The sequence below is a fragment of the Camarhynchus parvulus genome, chromosome 12 (genome assembly GCF_901933205.1).
Source record: "Camarhynchus parvulus chromosome 12, STF_HiC, whole genome shotgun sequence".
Classification (NCBI taxonomy): Eukaryota; Metazoa; Chordata; class Aves; order Passeriformes; family Thraupidae; genus Camarhynchus; species Camarhynchus parvulus.
In genome coordinates, this window is record NC_044582.1 from 10,725,394 (window position 1) to 10,739,498 (window position 14,105).

At 45.4% G+C, this 14,105-nt stretch overlaps 1 protein-coding gene across 1 annotated transcript in view; it reads right to left on the minus strand.

Annotated features, from left to right (window-relative positions):
* Positions 1-14,105, minus strand: part of GRIP2 (glutamate receptor interacting protein 2) — an 80,367-nt gene that overhangs the window by 40,442 nt on the left and 25,820 nt on the right. Inside the window, exons 4-9 of the mRNA XM_030956920.1 lie at positions 13,754-13,899; positions 10,874-10,960; positions 10,531-10,606; positions 9,701-9,846; positions 4,419-4,566; positions 2,261-2,430 (exon numbers count right to left, since the gene is read on the minus strand). Of these exons, the coding sequence (XP_030812780.1) occupies positions 2,261-2,430; positions 4,419-4,566; positions 9,701-9,846; positions 10,531-10,606; positions 10,874-10,960; positions 13,754-13,899 (773 nt within the window). The remainder of the gene's footprint in view (positions 1-2,260; positions 2,431-4,418; positions 4,567-9,700; positions 9,847-10,530; positions 10,607-10,873; positions 10,961-13,753; positions 13,900-14,105) is intronic.

The following is a 14,105-nucleotide window of genomic DNA, read 5'->3' on the forward strand; positions in this document are numbered from 1 at the left end:
GTTTAGCACTTAGTCTATCAAGCTTTTAAAAATACACTTCCAGCTCTGGGGTTTCTATTTTGTGTATTTTCAAAAGTAAATTTTGAGCCAGGCAGCTTTTAAAAACAACAATCAAAATAGCTATAGCTAGACAAAAAGAAAAGTTCTTAATAAAATTAAACACTTTGAACATAGGGGACAGAGCTTATGGGCATATATACAAAATAATTTAATCCACTTATAATAACTAAAACTCTCCCATTTGTGTATTTATTCTTAGCTTACATTGACAACAGAAAAAATGTGCCTTTGAAACAGCTGTCAGCAAATTCAGGGAGAGGAGGCATTTTGGACAATTCTGTGAAAAAAACCCTACAACAGCCTTCCCCAGCCTTTCACACATCATCCCTGCCTGAGGAAACCCATCCATCCCAGCACTGCTCCTGGGCACCATCTGCCCCCATTGATCCTGTGAGCAGGGCATAATCCTCCCACAAACTCTCCAAGTGCCCCCAGACCACAGAAAAAGCCAAATCAGTTTGACAAATCCCATGCTTCAGCATGGGGCCATATTTTTGCATGGCAACTGATCCAGCATCAGATCTCTCTCCGTCTCCTCCAACCAGATGATTACACAATAAACTCCTTTAAAAAATATAATTATGAACACCATGCATTCACAGGCTGAAAGGACTCAGTAATGCAAGTGCTGAACAGGTATGGATCTGCATCATATCCTCTCCTCAGTTTCTTTCCCTGAGCTCCACTCTCTTGCCAGCTACAAGAGTTTGTTTTTGCAGGCTCCACGTTTCCTCACTCTCCCTGCTTGCTAAACTCAGAAAGAGCAGCCTGTGGAATTGGCACAGCATCCTTTTCTATGATCCCTCACGTGTTAAAGAGTTTAATCAAAAGTTACATCCTTGAGTTTTCATACTCATGTGTTGCAATTGTTGTCCTAAGTTTGTGTTCTGTATTTCTGCCACAGCAAACTGCTCTGTGTATGGGGTTTGGGTAAACAGGCTCTGATCACACCAAGCTGTCCTTCCACAGAGCCTCCTTCTCCTGAGCAGCTGCTCAATGCACATATTCTCAAGAAAATTAGGAGCAGGGCACTAATGGAAGGAGGAGAATACTTCATTTTAACAACCATTGCAAAAAGATTATAGTTTTCCATTTTTTCTTGGGCACAACGGTCAAGTCATCCATTCACTTTGTTAAACTGCTTCAATTCTGCACAATTTGGACTGGACATTTAAGGAATTTATTTCTAGACATGGAGATGGTTTTAGGTGTCACTGTATCAGTTTAAGGAAGGCCATAAGATATTTTCTTCTTTTCCCCAAACCTCCCTAGAAGAGAGTGGAAAGAGCAGATGTGCCCAGGGCTACTGTCCATCATTATTACAATGCATGTCCCTGAGAGACAAGTGATTGAAAATGGTGGAAAAGGGACTGGTACTGAACAGTCACACCCAAAACCCCTGAATTACAAGACTGCCAGTACAGAGTGTAACAAAACTGCAGGCAAGAGTTGCAACAAATACACTAATACTGAGGCCATGGTCACAACGAAATTTATAGGAGAGCCTGAGACAGCTTCTCATGTGGAGAGAGTAACTAACAGTGGGCAACAAGAATGTTCACCAGGGTGAATTCCTAATGACATTCTATAGGCATTTTGGGCTTGATCCTACTGGATCCAGAATTTACTTCCTTGGTATTTCTTTTGTATGGGTGGTGGAAACCAGCAGCTACAGATGGGTTCACTCTGCCCCTGGCTGCCCAGACACAGCTGCCTCTCAAGCAGGCTGGTCTGAAAGATGAACATTTGCATTCCAGCTTTGGAAGTTCATCAGGACCCTGTCCAGGTACAGAACACATCCTTTACGAAGCCTTACCTTACAATTCCTTACAAAGGAATCAGAAAATAAAAACTGAGCTTGGAAATATACTTGCCAGCAGCAAGTTTTCCTCCCTCTCGATCAAGTCTCTTATCTGAGGCACTAAGGAAGTGGCTTGCACAGTACTCAGCACTGCAAAACCCTGGGATTCCCATCTCCAATTTCCCTATTCAAGCACAGATGTTCAGATGCTGCCTCTTTTCCTATTCACATCCTTGAAGAACATCATCTAATCACATACATTTCATCCAAACATCATTTTTTCCCCTCTACAGATGTCCCTCTTTGGAATCTGTTGCCAGCACTCAAAAGCAAGAACCCCTTGTAGGGACCTAAAGTGAGTTTTGAGGGTGACCAACACTGTAGGCACAGAAGACACACCTGTTTCTGGAGGCTTCAAAGGCAGCCTGCTTTGGTGAACAGGTAATATCTCCAGCTTGACATTTTCAGAAGTGGCAGCTAAAAGCTGAGTTGCCTCTAATAAGGAGCAGTGCTCTGTGCTTGTGCCATCAATGGAGAGAATGTGGTCACCAACGTGCAATGCACCACACCTGCAAAAGGAACAGCAGGAGAGGTAATTACACACACAGCCAAAATCCACGTCCTTTCAGCAAGGAGAACACACACGAAATTCAACTGCAAATTAGTGTTAAAATTCTTGTTCATTTCTTTTCATATATAATCTTTTTTCAAATCCCAGTTTTTCAAATTCCAATTTGAAACCTCAGGTTGAAGCATTACCCAGCTAGGATGGCTGTCATGGTTTGACACTGGCCCAATGCCAGGCACTCACAACAGCCACTCACTCGCCCTCTCCTTCCACAGCTGGGCAGAGGAGAGAAAAAAAATCTTAAACAAAGGGTTCATGAGTTAAGAAAAGGACTGAGAAAAAACACTCCAAGGGCTAAACAGGCTCAACTTCAAGGCACAATGTGATTTTATTACTAACAAAATCAAAGAATAATGAGAAGTGGAAGCCCTTAAAATGCCTTTTTTTCCCCTAATCCTTCCCTCCTTCCCACTGACAGCACAGGAAGACAGGGGTGCAGGTTTTGGTCAGTTCATCACCCAAAGTTTTCTTCCACTGCACAGGGAGAGGAGCTTTTCCCCTGTGAGACTGTGGGGTCCCTCCCACAGAGACAATTCTCAGTGAACTCCTCCAACATGGTTCCAATCTCACCAGCAGCAGTCCTACCACATCTGCTGCAATGTGAATTCCCCCTAAGGGCACACAGCCCTCTCAGACTGCTGCAGCATGGGTCTCTCCTCCCATGGGGTGCAATCCTCCAAGGACAGGCTGCTCCAGCCTGGAAGCAGAGCCCTCTCTCTCCACTGGGTCTGCCACTGGATCCCAGCCTCCTCCAGGCATCCACTCACTCCAGCATAGGCAGCTCCCCCATAGGCTGTGAGTGGATCTCCACATCCCCCATGGATCCCCATGGGCTGTGGGTGGGTCTCTGCATCCCCCATGGATCCCCATGGGCTGTGGGTGGATCTCTGCATCCCCCATGGATCCCCATGGGCTGTGGGTGGATCTCTGCATCCCCCATGGATCCCCATGGGCTGTGGGTGGATCTCTGCATCCCCCATGGATCCCCAGGGGCTGTGGGTGGATCTCTGCATCCCTGTGGATCCCCTGTAGGGGCACAGCTGCTTCACCATGGTCTCACCACAGCCTGCAGAGGAATCTTAGCTCTGGCACCCGGAGCACCTCCTGCCCCTCCTTCTCCACTGCCCAAGGTGTCTCCATGTTGTTTCCCTCACATGTTCTCACTTTCTCCTCTTCTCTAGCGGAATTAACACTGCGTGCTAAACTTCCTTTTGGTTTTCTTCTTAAGTATGTTATCACAGAGGTGTTACCACCATCTCTACTTAGACCAGTTTTGGCCAGCAGCATGTCCATCTTCAGAGCCATCAGGGATTGGCTTTGCCAGACATGGTGGAAGCTTCCAGCAGCTTCTCACAGAAACCACCTCTGTGGCACCTCCCACTACCAAAAACCAGGCTGTGCAAAACCTATACATTCATGTTTGTGTCAGTGTTGCTGGTGGCTTCACAAAAAATCCTTTAAGTTTGTAAGAGTGTCCCTCATAGCCAGTCTGGATGGCTAAGGGCTCGCCCAGCAGTATAGTTACATCCTGGGAGCCAGGAGTTCAGCTCAGCAACAGAGCTGAACACAGCTAGTGCTGCACAGCAGCCTGTCTGTTCATCCCCATGTAAAGAGTTTCTTGCCTTGTCCAGCAGGAAAAGACTCCAGACAGAAGCTTCCATAACAGGCTTTAGCTATTTCACAGCTCCAGCACAGTCAGAGCTGACGTTTTTAAAGCTCAGCTTTCACATGCACTGAGTTACATGCACTCCCGGTGAGGAGTGCCCACTGCTGGTATGTCAGATATTTTTAGCACAAACAGTGCTAAGAACATGTGGACATGAGGATTTCAAGGCAAGACTGAGAAGAATGGCTTATAACTAACAAGGAGACAAAAAAGCAGCAGGGAAAGGACAAGCAGAGCTAGGAACAGCCTGTTCAGATCTGTACCTGTCCACCACGCTGGCTGGCTTGATCTTGTCGATGACAATGACCTGCTTGTTCCGGTGCATGGCTGTGGTCAGCGTGATCCCCAGCGTGGACCCTGGGGTCTTTGCTATTTCAACTAGTAAAGGACCAGAAGCATTTGCTACAGTATCTGAAAAACAAGAGAGCACCTGAAGACACTTCTCATCCAGCCTTTTCCATCTCTAAATGCAGGGGTTGGCCAACAGTGCTGACTTGCCATGTGAAGCAGCAAATCTTTAGCTTGGACATCTATGTTCCATGTCACATGGTGAGTTAACAAACAAGAACACTCAAGAAAAAAAATTGTCTCTGCACAAAATCTACATGATAATGAAGAGTATTACAACAACTCACTCATGGAAAGAACTCTCTTTTTACTTTGGATTAAATAGCAATATTGAGGAATCGATTGCTCAAAGGTTCTGCAACAGTCACATCAATGGTATTACCAGCACAAAAAAAGGAAGATCATAAGGACATCATTGTTATTGGCTTTTTCCCAAACAAACTAAAATGAAAAGGCATAAGAATATAGGATCCCACTATCTGAAGTACTCAGAAGTTTCATGGCTGATGACAAGCCAACCAACTTCTCTGTGCTACTGCATCAGCTTCAAAATACCACCTCAACTGCTTGTTTGAGCTCCTCCAGTGTGACAGTGGGAGCAGACACAGCACTGCTAACCCCCTACTCACAACAGCCTCCTCTCCCATCAGACAATACAGGGGCAACCCATTTTTAAAAGATGCATCTCTGCAATAAGCTTAATAGATGCTGTAAGTGAGACTATGAAACTCCTACGAAATTGCACCTGTTAGCATAAGCCTCCGCCAAACCTATCCATCTCTTCTGAGGAAGGGGGAGGACAAAGAAAGCCTGTGTTTCTGGCTGATTAGACAGAAATTCCCTCCAGCTCTGTTACACACATTTGCTTCCAGATTACCTAAAGCCATCACAAAGAGGTGGGATTCACAAATGTATTATCACCATCCAACATCCAATAACCAGCATCCCTCATGTGTAGGTGACAGCCCACATGAAAGCACTCATGAAGTCCCAGCCATCACTTCAAAGGAAAGGCCTGCATAGCCCTCTGAGCACCTGATGCCTCCTCAACCCTTAATTATTCATAGTAATGCTTTTCCTTCCAAAGATACGTTCCACTAAAAATGCTGATGCTACTTGGCTCCAAACCTGATGCATGGCTCATTCTTGCTCTCTGATAAATGGGAACTTTAATGCAGATCTGGGAAGCAAAGCTGCAGCAAGGTCTTTTCTCACATTTGTTGAAGATACTGAGTCTCTGGAGATAGAAATTTACCTTGGAAATTCCCCTTGGGGATCAGCCAAGGGATGCTCAGGCTCCGGTCTACTCACAGCGCCATTTTTCACAGGGGAGGAAGCAGAAGGAATGAGCCACGTTAAAGGTTATGCAGGCTTCGCATAAAACACTGTTTATTCTCTGATGAAAAGGACCACTGGGGAGATCAGCAAGTCTGGTAAAAATCACAGTCCCAGTTTAATCAAAAGATACACAAAGCACCCAGCTAAAGCTGCAGAAGGTGCACTTAAGTGTTTGTTAGCAAAGGAAGCACCAAGAGACTGAGGATCTCTTCCAACTGCAAACACCAGGTATATGTCAGTTTTGCAGCCAGTTTTTTGCGTATGTCCAGCAGATGTCCTCTGAAGAAGGACATGGATTTATATCCCTCCATCTGAAGGGAAGAAGATAAGGAAAATAAAAAGGTCCTGCTGGACCATCAGACCTTTCTTTGCAAGGAAAACACCTCCTCCTCTCCAGTTTACCCAGTGTCAAAGCTGCTCAGCTTTGCCAGGTGCTTCCCAAGGAGGTCTCAGCATGATGGTGAGAAGAAAGAGCCTCAGGACCTCAGGACCAGGGTTATTAGTGAGGCTGTAGGAAACCACAGTCCCACCTCCAGCCCATGGTCACTCCTCCTACCACACACAGCAGAGGGCACCTCACTGTCCTTTTTAATTCTCATCTCCATCACAGACAAGTATTGGTCCAAATCCATTTTATAGAGGCATTTATTGAGGAAATACCAGCCAAGCCTCTATTAATTATTCTAGGAGAAGATTTGCCTCAAATCAAAGGTCAGGAGTCAGCAATCCAGCAATATTTGTGAGGTGTGATTAACATGGAGCTATTACACTCGAGCTAATTTTAAAAGAAACACGGAAGGGACAGAGCAGGCCATGCAATAACTTTACTGTAAGGAGTCAATTGGCATTGTTACACTGGCACCAGGAGGTGTTTCTGCACCATCATGCACAGCTACAGCCTCCCAGGAGGACACAAAGGGCTGTGCAACACCTGCTCACACCCATACACTGGCAGGGTACTCAGTAATATTGTGATGGACACAAGGGGAACAGAGCCTGCTCCAGGTTCTCACTCACCCCAGTGCTGAATATATGGGAAAGGTGATCACCCCACCACTCAAAACAGGGGGCTGGCAGGTGTTTTCTATATGATCTTTCTCTCAGCAGCTTCTTTTTAAGGAAGTACTGTGGGGGGTTTCATTCTTGCACTAGGTTTCTGAGCCTCACTTGGCTTTGCTCACCTCTCTAAGGAGGAATGCCTCTTGTAACCAGCCTGGAAAGTGCAATTGCTTGGGGAACAAGCCAAGTGTAATGGTAGGGATTAATTTTTCCTGCTGTAATGCACTTTGGGAGAGAGGAGGGAATAGAAAATGAGAAGGGAAATGGAAAAGAAAAGGGAAAATGAGAAGAAGGAAAAGGAGGAAGAGGAAATGGGAGAGGGAAAAGCGGGAAGGGGAAGGGGGAAGGAAAGGGAAAGGGACATCCCTTGCAAATGCAAACAAAATAAACCAAACCTCCTAGAAGAACCAAACTGGGGAGCTAGGAGCTACCCCCTTCCTGACACAGCCCACCAGCTCTTTTCCCCTGCACCTTTACAGGCTCATGGAGGCATTTGACTCCTGGGCCCCTCCTCAGGCTCTAGCCCCTGCCACTGCTCGGCAGTCACTGACAAGTCACCCACCTGTGGGACACTACCAGCCCTCCACTCCACCAGCAGGAGAGCTCCACAGGTTAAAAAAACTCCAGCCTAAAACTGAATGGGTGGAGGGGCAGCCAGGGGAAGGGAGAGGAGGAAAAGGACACAGCAAACTGCTTTGCTCATCCATCATCTCTGACAGCAACCTTCCCTCTTTCATGAGTCAAGCCTAAAGGCTTGCAGCCCGGTTCCTTGGCACACACAGATTATTTACAAAGTAACTACTCAAAAACCATTTTCTGGCTGGTCAGTTTACTTGAGGTGATTTTTTTTTTTTTTGCATTCTCCCCTGTTTTACAAAAGGCCCATAAGATAAAGTGCAGCCATGGGAAAGCATCTGTTCATTGCAAAGATCATCTGGCATCAGCAAAAGGCAGAGATTTTCCCAATGCCCCTGGAGGGTCCATGGGCAGTTGGCACTCATTTAAAATGGAAATAGCAGATTATTTTAATTCCTTCAGTGGCCTTGAGAAATCTTAGCCAACCTGACAAAAAGCCTGCCATGGTCCCATCCCACACTGGCCTCCCTGGTGAAATCCCTGCAGGCAGGGGGATGTTCATGGCAATGGCAGGCAGCTGCCACATCCCTCACACCAAGAGAAGGGCTGGCCCCATGCACATCATCCCCAGTGCTCAATTTTGGCTGGAAAACCACAGAGACAGCTGGGGAATGCCATGATTCAACACTCCCCCACAGCAACCCTGGGCTCTCACCAAGGACAGATGCAGAAAAACAACTTTCCCTCCTCAAGGGTCAGCCCACACCACCCCAGCACATACAGCTGCAGCAGAGTGAGCACCATGTAAAAACCTCTATTTTCCTGAGGATGAACAGGACAAGCACCACTTCATTGTGGTGTCCCCAGCCCCTTCATCAGGTTTTCAAAATGGAAATTAAAAGTCCTTCCTTTAGGCTGAAAATATCACCACACCACATTCAGCACCAGCTCTTCTCTTCCCTCATCCTCTTCCAGAGGCTGTAATAGTTGTGAACTGGGCATGATGTACTCATCTCCCACTGCAATTATTAGCTGCTGCCTGGCAAAACTGTCTGCAGAGATTGTTGTAAGCAACAAGTTCTGTATCACCTTGCTTTAAAAGAAAGCAGGACAAATATATTCCTTTACAGGGTTGCAGAGAGCACTCTCTAAGCAAAAATTATCTAAGAAAGGGGCAGGTTTAACATTTTTGGGAAGTATCTAGTTCTGATCACAGATAAGCAACACAAGATGGAGAGCTACTGCATAAAACCCTGCTGTCCCTCCAAGTTCACTCAACCCTTACAGTTTTGGAGAGAGTTAGCCAAGAAGAAACACCTAGACACCAAATCACCTTCATGGCTATTTTTGCTCCAAGTCAGGTTTTAAGCTCATGGCTCCAGGGAGGCAGAAACCCCTCTGGAGATGGATATGAAACAACACAACCTACTACACAGCTTAACAAGCTTCCAGAACCAACACAGCTTCAAATTCTGTGGTAACCCTAAACTCATTAACAACGCTCCCTACAGTAACAGTTGTGTGTCGCAAAGCCAGTTCAAAATGACTTTACAGTAGCTAATAATAAACCCTTTCCCAGGGCTTGAAACTTAAAATCAAATTAAAAAACCAAAACAAAAGAAAGAAAAAACAAAACAAAACAAACAAAAAAAAAACCAAAACAACCCACCAAACCCTCAAACTGTGTAAAATGCTCTTTAGAAATACTCATCCTCTACCCTCCAGTAAATTCTGTCTTATTTGGGGTCAAGCATTTGATCACCCCTCATTTATTTCAGAAGAAGATCTGAAATAACATTTCTTAAAAAAGGAAGCTCCAGAATTAAGCAGGGTCAAAATTCAGACTCAAGGCCACAGCAAGTCTGCCTGCATGCAGCTAACTCCTCTGCTCACATTTAATAGTGCTATTTGCAGTGCTGGCAGAGCACTCCAGCCCCCTTTAGCTCTGACTTCTCCTGTGCCCTCCCTGCCTACATTAGAAAATCCCCTTTTGCCCTCTCCTCTAAAGCCACTCATCATTCCTATCAAGACACATCACTGCAGAAGGGCATTTCAAATGCATTTAACAAAGCCAGCGTTGAACTTTACCCCCTACATCCATGCTGGCAGCACATTGCTCAGCAATTTTTCCACTGAAACTGAGTATCCCAATTACTGTCTCTAGTCTCACATACTTTCCAGGCAGTCAGAGAAAAAAATCCCATCACAACCATCTTGTCCTTACCCATGATGGTCACATCATACTCGATCTGGAAAAGTGCCTCCTGGCTGCACTGCCGCAGGATGTTGAGGGCATCAGCATGGGTCATGCTGTGCAGAGGAATCCCATCCACACTCAGCAGCCTGTCCCCAATTTTCAAGGACCCTTCCCTGTAAGAAGCCAAAAGCAATTGCCTTCTTTATGTATATTTATACACAAATTCCTTTCTTCATATATACATATTCACTTCTTTATATACATATTCCCTTCTTTATTCCCTTCTTTATGTATATATATTTGTTTATATTTAGATAAATAATATATATCTTTATATAAATATCTACATTTATATATATAAATTTGCTGTATATCTGTATTATCTATATGTAAATATATTTTATTTGTGTGTGTACACATATGTGTGTGTGTGTGTATATACCTACACAGACATATTAGGAAGTCAATAACTCTCATCCTGTAGGATGGAAGAACACTCCTTGGACAGTAGTCTGGGTTATTTATAGTACCAGGCCCATCATATTAAATTATGAGCACAAGTGTAGATAGACTGGCTCCTGCTTTCCAACACAGCATCAGCAATTCAGCTGCACAGGGCCAATGAAGGGGCTGCCTCTGCAGGAGCAATTTCTGGCTTTAACTCCAACATCTGCACTGTGCCAGCCTGGGAGCGCCATGCCCACCTCCCCACACACCACAGGCACCACAACAGTGCTGGCACTGCACACCACCAGCATGAGAACCCTCAGGGGGGCATCAGCAGGAGGACAGGAAGGGGACACATTCAGGGGACAGCTGCTGTGTGTCCTGTGAAGGCAGATGTGAAGGAGCAGTACCTGTCTGCAGGGCCACCTGGCCTCACATAGGTGAGCACCAGTGGCCTGGACTTGTGCCAGTCTTCATGGGCTCCCCCTGTAATCAAAGCAGGAAAGCCATAAGTCACCAGAGGTTTGAAAGTCTGAGTGAGAGCACTGAGAAAGAGACATTTATCACACAACAGCTGACACAGCCTGCCAGCAAAATCACTGCCCTAGATTAGACAGCCAGCAGTCCTTAGAGGCAGCAGGGGATCCTCTCCAGGACATGCTTTGACTGCTTAGCTGAGGTTTTTGTCATTCACCTTCTTACTTTTCCCACTTTCCACCTCTGCTTCTGCTTTTCACTGGAGAAGCTACTAACCTCTCAGCACAAAGCCAAAGCTGTTGCCTTCCTTGTAGAGGGACACTTCAATGGTCTTGGGAATAATGCCAGCACTGCTTTCTGGCACTAAAAGGAAGAGAGAAAGACCCAGTTACCCCAGATAAACCTTTTCCAACCACAGTGCAAAACAGTATCAAAATTCATCCAAACAACACTGAAATTAAAGTCCAGCCCAAAACCCATATTTTATTTTCCCTGCTTGGAAGCAAAAAGAGCCCAACCTGGAGACATGAACCTTTATCAGAGCCAACATCAGGTTTTAGGATGATTTCACCAGCTCAGTGTTGTGCATCTCCCCTCAAATTTGTCTTGGTTAATACCCTGACATTCAAGTAAAACCATCTCGTTTATCAACTGGCTTTAATGCATTCAGCTTTTCTCAAAAGCTTCTGCCACAGATAGAAACTTATTAAAAAACCAGCAGCAGCATAAGGAACCAAGTCACCAGCTGACCTTAAAGAAAATGAAAATCCCAAATCCTCAATGCATAAAGTTGGTTTCTTTCCCTTACCTCTCATATTTTGGATTTTAAAAAAGATTAAGTGAATCCTTTAAACTGATCCTTGGGGCAATTCAGTATTTTTATGTTAAATACACAGTACTATTTGTACAAAATACAAAATGTACAAAGTAAAGAGAAGAAGAAAGAAATGGTTTCCATCTCTTGATGTCCCCTACTAGCTAATGATTTATTGCACTACTGCAGTGAATATGGGACAATTTCCCAGTCTTTTCCACCCAGAACTGCACACGACATTTCAGCCTGGTCCTCTCTGAAAATTCCTAATTTTCAAACCAAGTGCCATGAATAGCCACAAGGATAATCTGGAAAGAAAGACCAAGAACTTGACTTGGAGATGAAGGGTGCCCTAGGCACATCCACACTGCCATTTCCCTTGGCTTAGGCGGGGAGTTTCAAAGCAAATCTCCTCACTGACCACACTCATCCTTACTGCCAAGCACCCGAGGGCTCGCAACCTGCATCCAAATTAAACTCAGCCCAGCCCTTAAGCTAACCCAAAAGACATGTAATGGAGGCATGGTACTGCCTGCAGGCAGACAGCCCTGGGGAACAGCTACAGTGAGGCCAAACAAACCTGCAGACACGGTCCCCACTTTGCTCCTACTGCAGTGCACAGACAGATAACAGGGACACAGCCGAGAAATACTCCAGAAGGGAGTGCTGGGGGCACAGGAAGGCTCCCAGCCAAGGGGTGATACTCAAATACCAAGAAAAGGGTATACAGTATCCACAAATGAGTTCAGAAGCCATCCAATTTCTGTCCTAAGCGCTGAAGTATGAAGTGCTGCAACAGCCTCTCATAAGATCAGTGGGAGCTGGGAAACCTAAGCCAGTGTTAACACAGTGTTTGGTTTATTTAAGAAAGAGATGATAGGACACAGTAGCCTGAAAACTAGATTTGGACTTGCAAGATCCCTTTCAAAGCAGGAAATTACAGAGTGGGGAGAAAAAGTCAAACCCACAAGCACAAGTTATTGAATTCCACTGTATTTCTGCTCTTTGCCCAGGGAAAGACAGAGGTGGGGGGATGGTGAGCATACACAGCGATAACAAACCCTCACAGCAGATAAAAGCCCACAATGAATTGCAATCAGACAATAATTGACAATTCCCTGTATTTTGCAGTGCTTCTTTGTTTGGACCATTCATAAACAGCCCCAATAATCTCACTGGAGAGAAGTCACTATCTCTGTGCTCTTCCTGCTCATTTAAAGCTGAGGACATCTCTCATTGCTGCTATTGATTGAGCTGGCACCACTCCTTGGCTGGCACGTTCAGTTTATCAGATTCCTCATGAGGAATATCACAGAGAATAAGGAATACCATGGAGAAAGGTTAAGAGTGGTCATCTCCAGGGAGCATGAGGACATGGAAGACTTGAGCCACAGCTGGCTTTACCAGAGGTGTATGCAAAAACTCACTAACATTTACAGCAGAAGAGAGGGGAATGATGGATACAGATTCATCTACTCCAGATTAGATTTATTCTTTTGGGCTTTACACTGTCATTTCTATATTCAATACTTTTCATCTAAAGGCAGCAGCTACAGCAAAGCTCTGAAGTGTAAAATATCTTCCTATCTGGGGCAAAATGTTAGATTTCATTAGTTTTGTTTTCCCTGTCTTTTTATTTTTAGTTGTTCTATTTCTTCTGCCCAGTCATTGTCTGATTGATCTGGGTAAATGAATGAGGAATAACTGGGGGATTGTATTCACAATGGAAAGACTGTGATGAGAAACTGTATCGAGGAATTTGTTTTAACTAGAAACATCAATAATCAAAACAAATGGGGGCAAGAGCATATAGTCTCCCATGACAGGACATAAGTCCTGTTATTTGGGCTTGCCATCTTCTGCCAGGGCCCCCTAGCTGGAAAGCAGATTGCTTCAGTTTCCCTTCTAAAAACACGTAACACTTCAAAGAATCCTGAGGACTAACGGCACTTGCCACAGTTCAGAAAAGGGCATCTGGTAATACATGTTTAAGACTGAATTAAACCTCTTGCAGCCACACTCCAAATAGGAAAATGAGAAGCTGAAGCAGCATCAGGAGGCAGATTGGCCTGTGCTGTCGAGTCACTCCGAGGCAAGACAGACCTAATCAGCCATCCCCTGCCAGTGTGCATGAGCAGGCACCCACTGTGCTGGAAAAAGTGCTCTGCTCCGACTGCACAGAGCTCGGCAGCCTCCACCGCCCACGCGAGCAGATGAGGGCAATGGCAAAACGCCCCTGGACACTGCCTTGGCCATGGCACCTCTGCACAAACAAGTCCATCTGCACCCCAGGGCAAAAAGCAGCCAAGAAGAGAGAGCAGCATTGTCTGAGAGGCACCCACCAGCTGGAGGGAGCTCGTACTCCACTTCCAGCACCACCCTCTCGCCCACGTTCTTCAGCAAGCTGATGATCTCGTCGTGCCGCAGCTTGGTCAGGTTAATGCCATTCACCGACTTGATGTAATCCCCCACGTTCAGCTGGTCACTCCTGCAAAGAAATAAAGTAAAAAGCAGAGGTAGCACAAAGTCTTCAGCTGGCTGGTACCTGTAGGACTTTCTGAACAAGCCAGCAATGCTGGACTGATCTCTGCTGTCTGATTGCATGTGTCTGCTATCCGAGCGAAGTGCTAGAATTGAAGCCATCTATCTTTCCCGGTGGCAAGTGTTCAGATCTGTACGTACAGCAACAATTGC